Consider the following 20,123-nt stretch of genomic DNA (forward strand, 5'->3'; position numbering starts at 1 on the left):
TAACAACAGCATCTGACATCTTTGTGCCTTTAACTAATGATGCAATATAAAAACAGCCTTTTGATATTTTTGTGACTTGTTTTGTTTCTGTTATGTTTGCTTTGCCTTCATCATTGCTGCTGACATGTATTTTAAGCTGGTTAAGGGGATGGGAATTAACATATATATGGACTGCTGTGCTAGCTGCTTTCCATGAAGTCATTTAATTTAATGCATATTGCTTTATTAGCTCAATTTTAGGTAGGAGAAATAGGAGAAATTATTCTAAGGTCACACGGCTAGTAATCTATTTAAACCAGTGTGGCTCGCTTTAAATCGCCATATGAAAAGTGTTTGGGTTCTTTTTAAATGCACATCGTATCACAAGAGGACTATAAATGACATTCTTTTCAGTTGTATCAGAATATTTTAATTTTTTTTTTTTTTTTAATTTTTTTTTTTCAACGTTTTTTTTATTTTTATTTTTGGGACAGAGAGAGACAGAGCATGAACGGGGGAGGGGCAGAGAGAGAGGGAGACACAGAATCGGAAACAGGCTCCAGGCTCCGAGCCATCAGCCCAGAGCCTGACGCGGGGCTCGAACTCACGGACCGCGAGATCGTGACCTGGCTGAAGTCGGACGCTTAACCGACTGCGCCACCCAGGCGCCCCTTAATTTTTATTCTATACTAAGGATTTTGAAATAAGCCTAATTCCTAAGATAAGAATATTATATACTCATCATAATTTCTTAACAACCCCCCCAAACATCGAATACGCTAGGTTTCACAGTAAACCTTTGAAAGTTGAAGTGGAGTGGTTTTGGTAAATCTCCATTTAAAAAAAAAATCATGATTTCCACATAGTAAAAACTCCAGAAGAACTCCATGGAAATCTCTTTACCGTTTTGTCACAAATAGTTGCTGTATTTGAGGGTTAACTACAATCTTGAAGTCTGGAAGTGAACTTCACAAACCTGAACATAGGTTGCATGATTTTATCATGTTCTGGTAGAAAAATGAAATTCAAAGTACTTCTCTTATATTTCTATCAACATAGGTTTTGGTGATTAAAAAAAATTCAATCCATTTCCCTTGGTGTTTGTTGTGTGACTTGTGATTTATCCAGGAGCTCGAGCCTCAGGTTGGTGAACAGTTGCTCCAGTTATGGGAACGCCTTCCGTCGGGAGAAAAAACCACGACTGATTGACCTGAACTCAGGTTACACTATACTTGACTTTGAGTACTGGCAGTATTTATGACTGTTAAGGATATCTTTCAAATTACTTACCCCCCCCTTTTTTTTTTTTTTAACTCTTTCAGATCTCTTAACTACAGAAGAACATTGCACCTACTTATAACCACTGAATGCACTGACTTCTAAAAACTGAGGTGGAGATAGATGTGTGTGATGAATGAATGGGCTTTTCTGGCTTAATGTTACTTTAGAACCACCATCTTCATATAAAAGAGAAAAGGGTAATTTAAATTTTTATAGTGATCATAAAGAATGATTATGTAATGTTTGTTAATTATATGTTTATACTTGAATAAAATAGTAGCAGGTAACACTATTTGGCACAATAGCAGTTACTTGAAAAACATACTTAATTTGAAGTTAAACATTTGGTTTGTTGAAAACACTGACTCATAACTCTTATTGATGATTTTTTTAATGCAAAGTAAGTTGTTTCCTTTTAAGAAGGGCCTGTATCAGTACCTCTGAGCACCATTTTAGAAGAGCTAAATAACTCTTAAGGTTTGTCATTAAAAACAATCCAGTTCTAAAAATGTCCCTTTTAAAAATAGTGTGTGCTGATTAAGGACTATTCATTCTGCCATTTTAAACCTGAGCTACATTACGAAAAAAAGGAGAGATGTTCTTTTTTCTTTGATTATAAAGTGCAGTAAAATCTGAAGAAAATCAGGGTTCTTTCCTGTCTTTGACTGGATCAGATTTAGTGCTTAGTTTTATTCCTGGTCCTGCATCTTACCCCCTCCTCTCATCTTACAACCTTCACACCTTTCTTACCTGAGCACGGTAATTACGACCTCTCTGCTTTGGCTAGAGAAACTCAGCTTGGACAAGTTAAAAATGTAAACAAATGGTGCATGTTACAAAAAGTGCCCAGCAGTTAGCAGGAGCCTGGTTGGTGTATGTCTTTCAAACGAAAGCCACACCACAATTCAGCATGCCTCCTGCTTGCTTTCCAGTACTTTTCAGGCTCCTTGCGTTTTTAGATTTCTTACTGTTTTGCATTTATGGTTTAATAAACGGGTGTGTGTGTGTGTGTGTGTGTGTGTGTGTGTGTGTGTGTAATTTTTGGTAAACCAGTGATAGTGCCAGCTCTCCTGTTTCCTTGTCTTCTCAGGATTATTTGATCTCTTTACCACCACTCTGTAAAGTTTCCCCAGTGGCTTTTTGAAGGAAAATAGAGGTACAGGGAAATACAAAATGAAAGAAATGTCTTGGTTATTGAGCTCTAAATAGAACAGCTTCGATAGCACTTCTCATGATATATTTGGGTTATTGAAGAAAAACCAACATGAATCTAATTTAAAGGCAAGAAGAAAACTCTTAAGGCTTTTTTGCTTCTGCATTTGAAAACAAAGAAGTGAAAAGTCCTGGGTCAACATAAGATCTTGGGAACCCGTCTTTCTCTTGGAAAGTATTGTGTGTTGGTGCAGTAGTTTAGAATGGCAGCTGTGATTTTTGCCTGTGTTTGTCGTTACTGGCTTTTTGTTGGTTTGTTTTATACTTTGAGATACACTTGTAAATTGAGCCTATGTGAATTATGTTCTGCTGTATGTGTATTACAGGTTTTTTTTTCCTATTAGAGCAACTTGTGTTTTTTTTCTCCTGATACTGTATATACATTTTGTTTGGGTATATATTTAACAGTTTATGGTATTCTAAATTTGGAAGTGAGAACTTTTAAAAAATAAAACTTGTTTTAATGTCCTTCTGTTTTCTAATATCTAGCCCTGTATGTAAATGATGAGTTTGTTGATATTTAAAATGAACACAATTTGAATGTAATTAAAATGCTGTTTTTGGAAGAGATGAACTTTAAATATACTTATTAAATGAAATTCTGTTAAATTATTTAGGTCTTGTTATTTCTGATGCTCTATAATAGGGCTTATCAATAATATCCCTTGAGATATTATTAATGAGTTTCAAACACCTTGAAGAATACTAAATTGATATATAGAAGGTGATGATTTCACATCATTATCTCTTTCGTGAAAAAATTTGCCTCATTACCACAAGGGGATGGAAAAAAAGGCTCAAGATGTGTTCAACATAAAATCTTTTGAATATGATAAACCACGCAGCCATTCACCTTGCATTCTCAGTCAGGACACTGCATTTTGGTGATGTGCCACTATATCCACTGAACACCCCAGCCTCACTCTACCAATTACAGCAGAGATTGGCGGGGTGGGGGGCATAATCTCAAATGTGTACTTCAAGAAAAGACCGAATTTGAGAATTTAAGAATTTGTCCTCAGAGACTCATTTTTCACCATATAAAATCTTACTTCCTGCAGCAGGGAAAGTCTTGAGGACTAAGTCAGATGAGCTTCACCCCTGGATCCCTCGGACCACACATGTAACCGACAAGTGACAACACCTGCCAGTCTATGTGAGCTTCCTGTGGCACAGGTGCTTGCTGTGCTCCAGCACTCTCCACAGCTCCTCCCCACACACTGGACCACACAGTGCACTCAGCGTGCCCAGGGCCACCAGGTGTGCTTTGGTCTTTCCAGCCAAGGGTGAAATCTTCGCTTGACTGTCTCCTAAAACCACAAACTCTGCATTTTCAAAATGGAACTAGTGTTCCTTCCTACAGCCTGTTCCACTGAAAGCTGTTCTCTCTTCAGCTGATGCCGGTTCCAGCCTTAAGGTTGCTCAGACCAGAAAACGTACAGTCATCCTTGATGCATTTCTTTCTCTCGGTCTCATCCATCAGAAAATTGTCTCGGGTCTACCTTCAAAGTAGATCTAAACTCGGACTGTTTCTCCCCGCGTCGGTCACACCCACTCTGGACTGAGCCACGGTCCTTGTTGCTTGGGTTATTGAAATTGCTTCTTGAAATTTGTCTTCCCTCTTTGACCTCTCCCCGCTGCCACCAGTCTGTTTTCCACACAGAAACCAGTGATCCTTTTAAGAACATTCAGTTTGTGTCACTTGGCTGCTCAAAGCCCTGTAGTGGCTCCCCGTTTCTCTCAAAAGCCAAAGTCCTTCCCATGGCACAGATACCTACATGATCTGGTCCTGTCTTGTGTCTCAGGCGGTCTCTCCTCAACTCCTATACTTACTCCACTTCAGCCATACTGACCTCCTGACTGTTTCTTGAATATAGGTGTGTTCTAGCCCAGAGACGAGTGTGAGCTCTTAATTCTGCCTGGAATGCTCTTCCTAGAACCTCTGGCCAACTGGTCATCACCATGTAGTGTTAGGTTTACTGGAAAGTTTTCTGTGAAGCTTATTTAACTTTTATTTCATTTTATTTATTAAAAATTTTTTTTAATGTTTTTATTTATTTTTGAGAAAGAGAGGGAGAAAGAGACAGAGCACAAGCTGGGGAGGGGCAGAGAGAGGGAGACACAGAATCCAAAGCAGGCTCCAGGCTCCGAGCTGTCAGCACAGAGCCTGATGTGAGGCTCCAAGTCACGAACCGTGAGATCATGACCTGAGCTGGAATCAAGAGACCCTTAACTGACTGAGTCACCCACGCGCCCCGAGAGCTCATTTAACTTTTATAATTAACATACAGTAAAATCAATGTTTCCTAGATGTGCAACTCTGAATTTTGACACACAGACTTGTAGAACTTTGCCCTTGATGAGGATATAGTTCCATCACCCCTGAAACTCCCTCATGCCATTTCTTTGTACTTACAGCCTCCTCTCACCCATAATGCCAGCCAGCCTTAGGTCTGTTCTCTGTCATTCTAGTGTTCTTCTTTTGAGGATATTACATAAATAGAATTACACAGTGACTGGCTTCTTTCACTCAGCATAAGGCCTTTGAAACTGATCCCAGTTGTGTATATCAAAGTTCATTTCCTGTTATTGCTGGGTAGTATCCCATTGTATAGAACATGCCATTTTTTTAGTCATTGACCTAGGATACACACACGTGATTATACATAGAACAGCTATTTTGTGCACACCTTTTTGTGTGAAAATAAGTTGCCATTTGTTGAGTAAATACCTAGGACTGTAATCGCAGGATCATACGGTAAGTATGTTTTATAAGAAACTGCCGAACTATTTCCCAGAGTGGCTTTTCTGTTTTGCATCCCTACTAGCGATATTTTAGAGTTCCGGTTGCTCCACATGCTTGACAGCACTTAACAGTTGTCAGGATATTTTTTTTTTCTTTAAGTTGAAAATACACATCAATTTTATTAAATTGTTGCTATGTTCCATTGAAGAACAGTGTAAGGGACTATTTATTATTACAAGGTGCCTATTCTGCATGTTAGGTTTTCCTATTTGGTGCAATAACTTCATAAATACTAGTATACTGTAATTAATTCAATTTACACCAAGACACCCGCCAGAGGCAATCCAATATATCTAAGAGGGATATGTTCACAACCTCTCTTCATCTCTTTTTATTTTATTTGTTTCTTCCATCATGGTAAGTGTACTCTTGAATCCCTACCACCTATTTTCACCCATCCTCCCCCACCCACCTCGCTGGTGGTGACCATCAGTTTGTTCTCTGTAGTTAAGAGTCTGTTTCTTGGTTTCTCTCTCTCTTTTTTTTTTTTAACTTTTTTTTTTAATGTTTGTTTATTTTTGAGACAGAGAGAGACAGAGCATGAACGGGGGAGGGTCAAAGAGAGAGGGAGACACAGAATCTGAAGCAGGCTCCAGGCTCTGAGCTGTCAGCACAGAGCCCAATGCGGGGCTCGAACTCACGGACTGTGAGATCATGACCTGAGCCGAAGTCGGACGCTTTACCGACTGAGCCACCCAGGCGCCCCGGTTTCTCTCTCTCTTGCTCACTCTTTTTTTTCCCTTTGGTTGTTTTATTTCTTAAATTCCACATATCTGTGAGATCATATGGTATTTGTCTTTCCCTGGCTTATTTCATTTAGCGTTAAACTCTAGCACTATCTATGTTGTTGCAAATGGAAAGATTTCATTCTTTTTTATGGCTGAATAACCTTCCATTGTGTATTATACACCACTTCTTTGTCCATTCATCAGTTGATGGACACTTGGGCTGCTTCCAAATCTTGGCTATTGTAAATAATGCTGCAATAAACATAGGGGTGCATTTTAGTGTTTTTGTATTTTTTGGGTAAATACCCAGTAGTGCAATTACTGGATCATATGGTAATCTATTAATTTTTTGAGGAACCTCCCTACTGTTTTCCAGAGTGGCTGCACCAATTTGCATTACCACCAATGGTGCAAGAGCTTTACTTTTTCACCAAATCCTTGCCAACACTTGTTGTTTTTGTTTTTTTTTTTTTTTTTTAATATTCTGAGAGAGCAGAGCAGGGGTAGAGAGAGATAGGGAGGGAGAGAGAATCGCAAGCAGGCTCTGCTCTGTCAGTGCAGAGCCCCACACAGGGCTTGAACCCATGAACTGTGAGATCATGATCTGAGCTGAAATCAAGAGTCAGACGCTTGACCGACTGAGCCACCCAGGCGCCCCTCTTGGTTTTTTTATTTTAGCCATTCTATTGTCAGCATCTTCTGTTTTTATCATTCTTCTATATGTGCATCAGTATCTGATCATGGTTTTCGGTTGTAGCTCTTTAATGGCTACTTATGTTGAACATCTTTCATATGCTTATTATGCTTGTTATGTCACTCAGTCCTGTCAGTCCACAAGCTCTGAGATCATGACCCGAGCCGAGGTTGGATGCTCAACCGACTGAGCCACCCAGGCACCCCAAATTTTGACCATTTTAGAAGTTAAGTCAGTTATTTTCTTACTGTTGAGTTTTGAGAGTTCCTTATAGCCTGTACTCCCCTTTATGTACAAGGCTCCCCCACTGGATGCCTGAAACCATAGACTGTACCGAACCCTATATACTGCGTTTTTTTCCTGTATGTACACACCTATGATAAAGCTTAGTTTCTAAATTAGGCCCAGTTAGGGATTAACAACAAATAAAATACGATTATAACCATCTACTGTAATAAAAGTTATGTGAATGTGGTCTCAAGCTATCTTAGTGTCCTGTACTCACCCTTCTTATGATGCTGTGAGATGATAAGATGCCTGCATGATGGGATGAGGTGAGGGGAATGACGTAGGTGCTGTGACATGGCGTTAGGCTGCGACCTACCTGATGGTGCCAGAGAAGGAGAATCGTCTGCCTGTGGATTGAGACTGACTGTCCGTAACGGAAACCGTAGAAAGGGAGGGCTGCTGCATTTGGAGTATGAGCTCTTCGTCCAGTATGTGATTTGCAAGTATTTTTTCTCTGCCTGTTGCTTGTCATTGTCTTCATAGTAGTTTTTGTAGTTTTTTGTAGATTCACAATATTTTTGTAGTTTTAAGTTTTGATGAACTACAACTTAGCAATTTTTTTTTCTTTTAAGGATCGTGACTTTGATGTCATGTCTAAGAACCTTATCACCAGTCACTAAAGGTTTTCCTCTTCTTTTTTTAACGCTTATCTATTTATTTTGAGAGAGAGAGAGAATCCCAAGCAGGCTCTGTGCTGTTAGCACAGAGGCCAATGTGGGGCTTGAACTCGCAAACCATGATTCCATGACCTGAGCCAAAATCAAGAGTTGGATGCTTAACCAACTGAGCCACCCAGGCACCCCTGAAGGTTTTCCTCTATGTTTCTTCCTAACAGTTATGTAATTTTATATTTTATATTCAGATTCATGATCCACTTAGAGTTAATTTTTATACAAGCTGTGATATTTAGGTTGAGAGTCCTTTTTACGCATGTGGTTATCCAGTGGGTCCAACACCACTGTGGAGAAGACTGCTCTTTATTGAGATACTTTTACATCTTAAAATTTTTTTTTAATGCTTTATTTATTTTTGGGAGAGAGAAAGAGCGGGAGCAGGGGAGGGGCAGAGAGAGAGGAAGACACAGAATCCGAAGCAGGCTCCAGGCTCTGAGCTGTCAGCACAGAGCCTGATGTGGGGCTGGAACTCAGGAACTGTGAGATCAGAAGTCAGATGCTCAACCGACTGAGCCACCCAGGCGCCCCTACAGCAATTTTTAAAAGTGGGGTAGTGAGGACTTGCACTTGTTTTTTAAACTAAATTAATAAATTTAAACTATTTAAAATTAATTAATAAATTTAAATAATCTCTACACCCAGTGTGGGGCTCGAATTCATGACCTGGAGATCAAGAGTCTCACACTCCACCAACTGAGCCAGCCAGGTGCCCCAAGGACTTGCACTTTTAACTGAAATGGAGTAACATAGACCAGATTTACTTTCTCGCTCGAAACAACATATATATGTATATATATTTTTTCATATATATATGACATATATATGACAAGACTCCTGAGTTGAGGAGACAGAGTTGAAAGTGGGGAAACCCAACAGCTCAAGTTCATAGAACAGAATACCAGAGGGAGAACTGCTTACAGAGAGAAGCCTAGAGATGTGTAGATGGTCCCCCTGGAATGCATGCATGGGCAGAAAGGGTAGGGGGAAAAAAAACATTTGAAAGGATTAAAGGGAATAGTGCCTGCTCCCATCAGCCAGACTTGTAAAAATCCAAAAGAAGACAGAAAAGAGGAACAAAGAAACAACAAATGGAAGTAAATAGAAACAAAAATAACAAAAATAAAACAAGTAGCAAGATGGTAGATGCACACCTAACAGAATCAATAACCATATTAAATGTCTAAAAGTCCCACCTAAGGGATGCCTGGCTGGCTCATTTGGAAGAGCATGTGACTCTTGATCTTGGGGCTGTGAGTTCAAGCCCCACGTTGGGTGGAGGGATTATTAATTAAAAAGAATTTAAAAATCCCATTTAAAAGGGAGAGCTTGTGGGGTGCCTGGGTGGCTCAGTCAGTTGGGTTGTCCCAACTTTGGCTCGGGTCATGATCTTGCGGTTCGTGGGTTCGATCCCTGTGTCGGGCTGTGTGCTGACAGCTTAGAGCCTGGAGCCTGCTTTGGATTTCGGGTCTCCCTCTCTCTCTCTCCCCCTCCTCTGCTCACACTCTCTCTCTCAAAAATAAATAAACATAAAAAAATAAATAAAACAGACAGCTTGTTAGATTGGATATAAAAAATTCAACACTCAACTATAGGATACCTATAAGTAATGTACTTCAAGTATAAAGACACAAATAAGGTAAAAGTTAAAAAAAAATGGAAGAAGTTATCCCCTGCTACCATTAATGAAAAAGAAAAAAACCACACTAGTATATCTATATTAATATCAGGCAAAGGAAAATTCAGAGCAAAGAATATAATCTGGGATAAAGACAGTAATTTAGTCATGATTGAAAGGGTCAGTGGACGTAATAATCTTAAACACTTAGGCATCAATAAAAGAGCTTCAAAATACTTAAGTAAAAATTGATAGAACTGAAAGGAAAAACAGACAAATTCACAATTATTGTCAGACATTTCAATACCCCCTTTTCAATAATTGATAGAAAAAGTAGGCAGTAAATCAGAAAAGATACAGTGGGCTTGAAGAACACTATCAACCAACTTGATCTGATCAACCCAACAGCAACAGAATACACCTTATTTAAGTGCACACAGAACATGTATCATGATAGACCATTTCGTGGGCCGTAAAACAAATTTCAAAACATTTATATTTTATTGTGGCAAGAGCACTTAATAGAAGATTTACCCTCTTACCAAATTTTTAAGTGCACAATAATGTTAACGTGCAGATCTCTAGATCTGCAGATCTAGAGGCCCGTAAGTACAGCAGACCTCTAGAATGTACTCATGTCGTATAACTGAAACTTTCTACCCTTTGAACAGCAACCCTTCATCTCCCTCTCTCCCTAGTCCCTGGCAACTGCTATTCTGTTTCTACAATTTTTGACTGTTTAGATTTTATTCATGTACATGGCATGACCCACTCTTTGTCCTCCTGTGACTGGCTTATTTCACTTGACATAATGTTCTCCAGCTTCATTCATACTGTTGTGTGTGTGACAGGGTTTCTTTCTTTTTTAAGGCTGTATAACATTCCATCGTATGTATGTGCTACATTTTCTCAATCATTCGTTTCTTGATAGGCATTTACATTGTTTCCATGTCTTTGCTATTTTGAATAATGCTGCACTGGACATGGAAAGCATGTATCCTTCTGAGATCCTGATTTCAATTTTTTGGATATATACCCAGAAGTAGGATTGCTGAGTCAATATGGTGATTTTGTATGTATGTATGTATGTATGTATGTATTTAAAGGTGTTTTTTGTTTGTTTGTTTGTTTTTAGTTTATTTTGAGAGAGAGAGAGAAAGAATCCCAAGCAGGTTTTGCATTGTCAGCTTGCAACCTGATGTGGGACTTGAATCCATGAACCGTGAGGTCATGACCTGAGCTAAAGTTGGATGCTTAACCGACTGAGCCACCCAGCCATCCCTATTTATTTAAAAAAAAAATTTTTTTTTAAAGTAGGCTTCATGCCCAGCACAGAGCCCAATGTGGGGCTTGAACTCAGGACCCTGAGATCAAGTCATACGCTCAACTAACTGAGCTACCCAGGTGCCCCTGGTAGTTTTGTTTTAAAATCTCAATGAATTTGAAAGGATTCACGTGCCACAAAATGTGTTCTCTGACCACAGTGGTCTTGAGTTGGAAATGAGTAATGTCCGACTTTGAACTAGCTAGAAAAATGCAATGTTTTCCTGTAAGTTCCACGATTGACTCTTCCTGGATCAGTTGGTCATGTGCTTATCTCCACACTAGTCTATTATCACTGTGGTAATTGACCAAATGTATAGTAAATGCTCACCTCAAACACATGGGCGAAAGATAGGAGAGAAATGGTTCTCTAAAGGATTATCAAAGTAATATTCCCAGAATGAAAATTCTGGGGCAGGCAAAATTATTAGCTATGCAATACCAAAACTAGAAGTTTCCCTCTAAGAAACTTTCTAGAACTAGTTAGTGAGTTTAACAAGGTTGCAGTATACAAGGTCAATATACCTCCAAAATATTTTAAAATCTCTATATAATAGCAACAAACAATTGGAAATGAAAATAATACCATTGATCATAACATCAAAGATATCAAATACCTAGGAAGAATAATCTGACAAAAGATGTGAAAGACTTATAGGCTGAAAACTACAAAATATTGCTGAGAGAAATTAAAGAAGACCTAAGAAAATACCATGTTTGTGGGTTGAAGACTCAGTATTGTTAAGATGTAAATGCTCTCCAAAATCTATAGAGTTAATGCTCTCCAAAATCTATAGAGTTAACACAATCCCAATCAAAACCCCAGCAGCCTTTTTTTTTTTTTTCCTTTTGTAGACCCCAGCAAACTGATTCCAAAATTCATATGGAAATGCAAAGGATCAAGTATAACCAAAACAACTCGACTTTGGAGGGTTCACACTACCTGATTTCAAGACTTACAAAGCTATAGTACACAAAACAGCTTGATACTAGCATAAATATAGACAAATAGATCAATGGAACATAATGGAGAGTCTAGAAGTAACCCCAACATCTGTGGACAATTGTTTGTTTGTTTTTTTTTTTTTTAAACAAGCGCATAAAGGCAATGTGATGGAGGCGGTTATAGCCCTTCCAACAAATGGTGAGGGAAAAATTGGCTATCTATACGCAAAATAATGAACTTAGATCCCTATCTCACAGAATATAAAAAAATCAACTCCTAATAGATCATTGCCTTAAATGTAAGAGCCACAACTGTGGAACTGCTAGGCGAAAACAGGAGAAAAGATTTCTTACATCCACTGTCTCTGGGAGAACAAAAGGATAAATTTGGCTTCATCAAAATTTGAAAGTTCTGTTCTTCACTCTTTATTTTTGAGAGAGAGAGAGAGAGAGAGAGAGAGAGAGAGAGAGGACAAGTAGGGGAAGGGCAGAGAGAGACGGACACACAGAATCTGAAGCAAGGCTCCAGTCTCTGAGCTGTCAGTACAGAGCCTGATGTGGGGCTCAAACCAACGAACCATGAGATCATGACCTGAGCCAAAGTTGAACGCCACCCAGCACCCCAAAACTTCTGTTCTTCAGAAGACACTGTTACAAGCAGTAGACTGCAGGAGAATATTTGGAAGACATATATCTAATAACGGACTTGTATCCAGAATACCTAAAAAAAATTCTTAAAACCGCAATAAGAAAACAACCCAATTAAAAAGCTGGGCCATGTTGAAAAGATATTTCGCCCAAAAAGACATACAGAAGACAAATAAATACATGAGATTATGCTCAACACTATTAGGCATTAGGAAAATGCAAACTAAAACCCACGATAAGATACCATTACATATCTGTTAGAGCAACTAGTGTGTTGGCAAGGATGTTTACATTCCCTGATGGTGGGAATGTAAAATGATAGAACCACTTTAGAAAACAGTTGGGCATTTTCTGAAGAAGTAAAACATACACATAAAAACATACACATAAAAGCATTAAAAGCATTCCACTCCTAGGTACTGGTCTAGTTTTTTCCTAATTTGCATATTTTCATCAGAGTAATTGTATTCCTTGTTTTCATGTGCTGCCTTCTTCTGCTCCACAGACCATACACTCCCTGGAGGTGGAGAACCTTTCCATTTTATATACTGAGTTTCTTGCACAATGCCTATCAGGTTTTTAATAAATGTTTAAGAAATTACTAACAGCAGGAGCACCTGGGTGGCTCAGTTGGTTAAGCCTCTGACTTCGGCTCAGGTCATGATCTCACAGTTCCTAAGTTCAAGCACTGCACTGGGCTCTGTGCTGGCAGTGTGGATCCTGCTTGGGATTCTCTCTCCTTCTCTTTCTGCCCCTCCCCCACTCGCTCTGTCTCTGTCACTCTCAAATTAAATAAATAAACGTTAAAAAGTTACTAAGAGCAGTAAAGAAAATAACGATGAGAAAAATTCATCATTCAATATGAATTTTACCTAGTCTCTTTTTAGTATGGAGCAATATTTTATTCTATTTATTTTCATCTAAAGTTATATGATAATGTTTCTCCCATGCTATTTCAGACTTCTACTTCATTCATAGTAATGGCTATGTGATATTTAATAAATTTCATTCATTATAATAAAATCCCTAATTTTGTCTTTTTTTCCTAGTATTAATGCAAACATTTTCTTATTTTAAATAATTCCATTAGGACATATACCCAGCAGTGGTATTACTAGATGAAAGGTTATGAACAATTATATTACATTATTTTAAAGTATACTTAGCTAGCAGTGGAGCATATGGTTCCTTAAACAGAATGATTTGGGTATGGAAATGGTCTTAGCTATACCCGGATAAATTTTTTCAAAAGGATTTTTAAATCAAGAAAATCATCTTTAAAAAATATTGGGCCTATTGTCTTTGGGTTTAAAAACCAAACACCTATTTTTACTGTTGGTGGGTCTTTCTTTTCCATGTGGCATAATTTTTTTTAAAATATTTATTTTTGAGAGAGAGAGAGAGAGAGAGAGGGAGAGAGAGAAATGTCAAGCAGGCTGTGCACAATCAGCATGGACCCCAACGTGGGGCTTGAACTCATGAACTGTGAGATTATGACCTGAGCTGAAATCAAGAATCAGATGCTTAACTGACTGAGTCACCCAGGTGCCCCTGGCCATAATTTTTTATATATAGAATTATATAACAATTCTATAGTTATGAGTTTTTTTTTTTTCCTAAGAACATGTTTCATCCACCCTTAATTTATCTTGGCTAAACATCAGAAACCCTTATGTGAGTATATAAATATGTAAAAGACTCTGTCTTGTTCCAGAAAGGATTTGAGATTGTATTAAACCAAATTCTGGTGTGAAATGTAGGGGAAAATACCAAAACAAGAAATGATTTCTTGGAGGACTGTATAAACAGCATAATGCAGGATCATCCCGCGAGAGAAGGACGCCTATAATGTTCCGCCAATATTTTGATCATCCTTAGAGAAGACGTGGCTTCTGGAAATTTTGATTAGTTTTTGGTCTTTTGCTTTAAGTTAAAGTGCTATTAAGTACATGATGAAGTATGTTGCACTGAGGAAGAGTTTACCTTTTCAGTTCACCCCTATGGATTTGGTGTATGTATCAATCACAACCTTTGGTGTTACTTAATTGTAAGTAACACATACTGACTCAAAGTGGTGAAGGGCTTTATTGGAAGGATGTCAAACAGCTTCCAGAATTGATGGATTTGAAGGATGAGGTATGGAAACAGGCAGGGGTAGATGGACTTAGAGCCCAGGAAAGGTAGGATCAGGACCACACCCCTGGCTCTGCTTCTACTGGGTACTGCCAGTGCTAGATTCTCACTTCTTTTTCAACAGTTTTCCAGCCTCCCTGAAAGGGCGGACCTACGCCGGTCCATCTTGTTCTGTGTCCTCCACCTTGAGTGACTATGTCCCCGAGATGCCCCCTTTCTGGGAAAATCGCAGACACCTCAGACCACGCCTCCTCCCCTTGAGTAACGTCCCGCTCACCCATTCAAACTTCCTGATCAAAACACGCCTGGCGACCTGCATAACAGGGCTCCGACCATTCCCCAGCCAATCGGCTGAGGCCATGACCCTTCCCCAGCCACTCGGCTGAGGCCACAGCCATTACCTCACCAACTGCCCCTAGACCCCTATAAAACCTTTGTGCTTTTGAAAGTCGCTCTCTCTCCCCGGTGTCTCACCGCTGCATCGTAGATGCAGGTAGGGGATTGAGCTCGAGCTAGCTCGAATAAAGGCTCTTTTGCTTTTGCATCGGACTGGGCTCCCTGGTGGTCTTTGAGGATCACAAATTCTGGGCATAACATCCCCTGTATCTTTGTCACACCCTGTCAAGAATCAGAGGTGGTAGGAGCAAATGACTGGGCAAGTGGGTACTCTTTCTGTTACGCAGTAGGAAAAAGAAGGATCTGGAGTGCCTTGCTGGCTCAGCCAGTAGAGCATGTGACTTTTGATCTCTGAATGATGAGTTCAAGTCCCATGTTGGGTGTGGAGCCTACTTAAAAAAAAATTAAAAAAAAAAGGAGGTTTGGTTTATGGTTAAGTTAAAAAAAATTGTAACTCTGTTACAACATTTATTGATTCCTGATGATTATAGGATCATTTTTCACTTTCCTTACAATGTGTACAGTGGAGGTTCTTTTTTTTCTTTAATATTTACTTATTTTTGAAAGAGAGAGAGTGAGAGAGAGAGAGGAAAGGACAGAGAGAGAGGGAGACACAGATTCTGAAGCAGACTCCGGGCTCTGAGCTGTCAGCACAGAGCCCGATGTGCGGCTTGAACTCATGAACTGTGAGATCATGACCTGAGTTGAAGTGGGACACTTAACTGGCTGAGCCACCCAGGTGTCCCTACAGGAGGTTCTTAAACTGTGGCCCATGCATGATTGGGGAGAGCTGGGGAAGTTCCCATATTCCCACAAAATTCCCACAGAATTTTTGGTATGTGTGCCTTTTGCATTGTTGGGTGGTAGGAGGGTCCATAACTTTTGTTAGATTCTCCAAGAGGGCCACAATCTACAAAGAAGTTAAGAGATCTTCCCTGGAATGTCCCACAAAAATTACTTTATCCTTGTGAAATTTCATTTCATTGGTCTTAATCGTCGCTAGTATTACTACCTTTTGTCCGCTAGATGGTGCTGCTGTACGCATTTTCAAACACCAATAGCGAGGTTCATTGATTTATTGAGTGGAAAAAGCACAGTGGTTTAATGGCAAGTTCTCAAGTTCATTTTAGGTTGGGAGGAATTTTTGAAATCACATAGTTCAGTCTTATTGTTTCATAGATAGACAACCTGATGCCCAAAGTTTAAGGGAGAGCTTTGACCGGGACCAGACCTTTTAAAAAGTCAAAAGGATGCCCTGGAATTGGGGCTCTCCTCCTACCAAAGTGTACTTGAAAGATGTGCCCCTGGCTCCCATAGGATTGGGGATGGTACTGTTTGTAGACTTTAGATTCTTTGGTTCTGAGACATTTGTATATTTCAGTTACAGTCATGGCATGAAATTTGGCCCTTTTCCCCTGGGAGCTGGTGGTGTTGCTGAAGAGGGCTTTATTTAGTTAAGGAGGGAACTTGGGCAGATTCTTCCCTGTGACTAATCCTCTCCTACCCCCTTCCCTAGTTGGCTTTAGACATATCTTAATTATGTGCATTATGTTCTTTCCAGAGCCAGTGGTAACCCTATAAATATATGTGTAAGCAATATTGATGACACATAAGGGAAGTGCTATAAATATTGATGTTTGGATTCCTCAGACCGGAAGAGAGAGAAAACCCAAGTCAAATGCGAAGACCACTCTGGGGAAAGTGGCTGGACAGATTCTCTGTAGCATCCTTTGTGTACAGATCACTAAACAAAGACACGAAGAGTGGCCACGGCATGTGCTTTGGATCCACCTATCTCGGGGACAATCTTCTATGTTTCTCCCCAAAAAGAGTCTGGACACGCTTAAGTCTTCAAAAGATGTGCTTTCTTTCTTTCTTTCTCTCTCTCTCTTTCTCTCTCGTTCTTTTTTCCTTCCTTCCTTCCTTCCTTTCTTTCTTTCTTTCTTTTTTCCTTCCTTCCTTCCTTCCTTCCTTTCTCTTTCTTTCTCTTTCTCTCTCTCTCCCTTTCTTCCTTCCTTCCTTTCTTTCTTTCTCTCTCTTTCTTTCTCTCTTTTTCTTTTTTCCTTCCTTTCTTCTTTCTTTCTTTCTTTCTTTCTCTCTCTCTCTCTCTCTCTCTTTCTTTCTTTCTTTTTCCCCCACTTCCCTGTTCTCTTTGTTTCTAGATCTTTTCTGTCTTTGGCAATCTCCTCAGCCACACCAAGAGAAGAACCCAAGTGTTCACCATTCATACCTCTTCCCACCAAAGCTAACAATATGAATCAATAAAGTGTCCTTAAAAACAACAACAATTTCATCTGTACTGATACACATACCTGACTATATCTAAAACTCAATGTCGTGTATTGAATTTCAGCAAGCTGTGGTGAAATGGTCTCCACTTGTCTCTACAGACCCATGCTTCTAACTGTGCCTGGGATGCTGACTTTTACGTCCTCTGACAACTTTTTGAGGAAGTGGGTGGGGGGCAGAGAGAGGGATACACAGAATCGGAAGCAGGCTCTAGGCTCTGAGCTGTCGGCACAGAGCCCAACATGGGGCTCAAACACAAGAGCCATGAGATCGTGACCTGAAGCTAAAGTCGGATGCTTAGCCAACTGAGCCACCCAGGCACCCCTTTACTCTGACTTCTTGTTGGGTTTGGCCAATGGGAGGTACCAGCATGAGATGAGAAGGTGAGAGAGAGAGCTGGAGAACTTCTTTCCCTGCATTACTGTCCGCTGGGTCACTGGGTAGCTTGGCCGTGTCCTCAATCTGCTGCTAAAAGCCATAGCTCCTGTTAGGGAGCTCTCTGCCACAGTTAGGACTTTCTTGTTTCTAGTAACTTCTCGTTCCTTCCCTTGTTCCATCAAGCCTAAGGGTGGTAGTATCTTTCTGTTATTGCTAGTCATGGGGTGCCTCATTCTGCCTCATGTTTCCCGAATTCTGCCTCCTCTTTTGTAAACAGACTCTTCATTAAAATTTCTTTATTCTTTCCATCTTTTTTTCAGTCCAAGCCCTGACCTGTTCAACCAGAAGCTTCACTGAATGTCTATAGTATGAGTTTCCTCACAAACATCTGTTTATGATGCTGGAGTTACGTGTAGATTTTGAACTGGAACATTAATGGTCACATTTTATTATACTTAGTTTGAAAACATATACTGAGTGCCAAGCTTGACATGAGGTACTTCAGTCTCTCATTCCATTTGATCCTATCACAACATTAAGTTGAATTAAGCATTTTATAGTTGACAGTCTTTAGGCATTTACCTAATAGGTGAACATTGACATTTAAAATTTTTTAAAATTTATTTTTGAGAGAGAGCATGAGCAGGACAGGGAGAGAGGGAGAGCGAGAGAGAGAGAATCCCAAGCAGGTTCTGCACTGTCAGCGCGGGTCCCCAGTGTGGGGCTTGAACTCATGAGCTGTGAGATCATGACCTGAGCCGAAATCAAGAGTTGGACGCTTAACTGACTGAGACACCCAGGCACCCCAGAACATTGACATTTTTATTATGTATGTATGTCTGCTTTAAAACAGTCTCATAAGAATCCATGATTTACTGCTAGTCATAGTTTCTTTGATGAACACCATGATTAGCTACTCTGTACACCATTGGGAAGGAGGAACTTATTCCCCCATACTGGGTGGGCTGCTGGCAGAAGTCCTCAGGTGTCAGATCCTCACAGGTCTTCAGCCTCAGCTGAACAGAACTGCCTTGCCCAAGTCATGTCCCCTACCCAGAGTGGCCCATCTCCAGTGGCTGATTAATACCCAGGACACAAAGGCTCAGTCTTCTTGTCCCAACTCAAGATAACTCTGAAGGGTCATCCCAGCATCAAGACTTCCCATGGGAAGCATGGAGACCGCCAGTGGGACTGCGTTGAGGCTCATCTTCTTCCTCTGGCCAACTCTGCTTCCTTGCTTCCCCCTTTCAGGAGTCCATCATCAGAACACTCCTGGATACCATTCTCCTCCTCAGAGTCTGACCTCAAAATGCAGATGCTGGGATAAGATTCTGGATCTGGATTATACATGAATTGTTTGACAATGAAGACTCCCATTGGCAGTGGTGAGTGGGGTGCAGACAGCCTCTGGCACAAGGTGGCAATGCAGTTGTTGAAACTTTTGACCCTGCTTGTGTCACATGATCACCTCCTCACTGTGGACTGGATGAGAGGAGACCTGACGTGGGCAATGTGTTTTGTAGCTGGGGAGCAAGCAGGGTGTTGTGATGGAGATTCAATAGAGACACATGGGAGATGGTGGGAGTTCACCCAAGAAAAGAATGTTGAGGTGTCCAGAGCAGTTCCTGAAGTCGTTAAGGCCTACCAGACTCTACTCCGCTTAGCCTTCCTAAACGTTATCTCCTTCCATTCTGTCTTCCCCACCATCCAAGGCAACACTAGCCTTCTAATGGTTCCCTTTTTTGAAGAAAATGTTTACTTATTTTGAGAGAGGGAGAGAGAGAGAGTATATACACATGAACAGGAGAGTGGCAGAGATAGAGATAGGGAGAGAGAGAATCCAAAGCAGATTCCACGCTGTCAGCACCGAGCCCAAAATGTGGGGCTCAATCCCACAAATCATGAGATCATGAACTGAGCCCAAATCAAGAGGCAGATGCTCAACCAACTGAGCCACCCAGGCATCTCCTTACTGTTCCTTAAGTAAGTTGAGCATTTAATTCCTGCTTTGGGGCCTCTGCAACTATTCTGTTTACTCCAGAGGCTCTCCACCCACCTTACCATGATCACACCCTCACTCCATTTGGTCTCTGCTCAAATGTCACATACTCAGAGAAGTCTTCCCTGACCCCTTCCAGGGTCATTCGTTCTAGTCATCTTACCCTTTACCTAGCTTAATTTTTCTTCACAGCATCAAATTGCACTTGACATAAAATTATTTTTGATTGTTACTTTGTATCATCCACTTGACTATGAGCTCCTAGAACAAGAACTGTGCCTTTTTTGGTACTGTGGCCATACTCCTTAAAATAGGGCTTGGACGATCATAGGTGCTGGATACTAATGATTGACTGAATGGAGACATAGGACAGATGGTAAAATAGAGATGCAAAGCAGGGAAAGGATAATCTTGATCGGAGAAAGCAACGATAAATGCTTCATGGAGGGGAAAAGCATTTGAGTTGGATCTGGAAAGATGGGTAACATCGACAAGCAGAAATGGAAAAGTTCGGGTAGAGGGATGTTTGTGGGACCTGCAGAGAAGTGAGTAACCCATTGTGACAAGGGTTATGGTGTAGTCTGGTGACCCAGGCCATGTGGTCTTGGGGCTGCTTCATACTGTGGTTCAGGTTCAGTTGATACGCAGTGTGTAACTATGAAATTCATACTCTAGGAAGATATTTCCACTGCTCATCAAGTAATTCCTTACTAAATGGCATGCAAAGCACCGATT

At 40.3% G+C, this 20,123-nt stretch overlaps 1 protein-coding gene across 9 annotated transcripts in view; it reads left to right on the forward strand.

Annotated features, from left to right (window-relative positions):
• YTHDC2 (YTH domain containing 2) overlaps positions 1–20,123 on the forward strand; it is a 96,335-nt gene that overhangs the window by 66,611 nt on the left and 9,601 nt on the right. For 4 of the 9 annotated variants that reach the window (XR_006200900.1, XR_006200902.1, XR_006200909.1 and 1 more), the window contains 3 exons: positions 1,108–1,199; positions 1,302–1,457; positions 18,641–18,774. Coding sequence is in view for 1 of the 9 variants with exons in the window: in XM_042933278.1 (XP_042789212.1) it covers positions 1,108–1,188 (81 nt within the window). In the remaining 8 variants the exon portion in view is untranslated. Of the gene's footprint in view, positions 1–1,107; positions 1,200–1,301; positions 3,085–3,533; positions 3,733–16,283; positions 16,304–16,372; positions 16,597–18,640; positions 18,775–20,123 lie in introns of those variants that run through there. The other 5 variants (XR_006200901.1, XR_006200905.1, XR_006200903.1 and 2 more) reach the window with 5 other exon arrangements.

This window comes from Panthera leo, chromosome A1 (assembly GCF_018350215.1).
Source record: "Panthera leo isolate Ple1 chromosome A1, P.leo_Ple1_pat1.1, whole genome shotgun sequence".
Lineage (NCBI taxonomy): Eukaryota > Metazoa > Chordata > Mammalia > Carnivora > Felidae > Panthera > Panthera leo.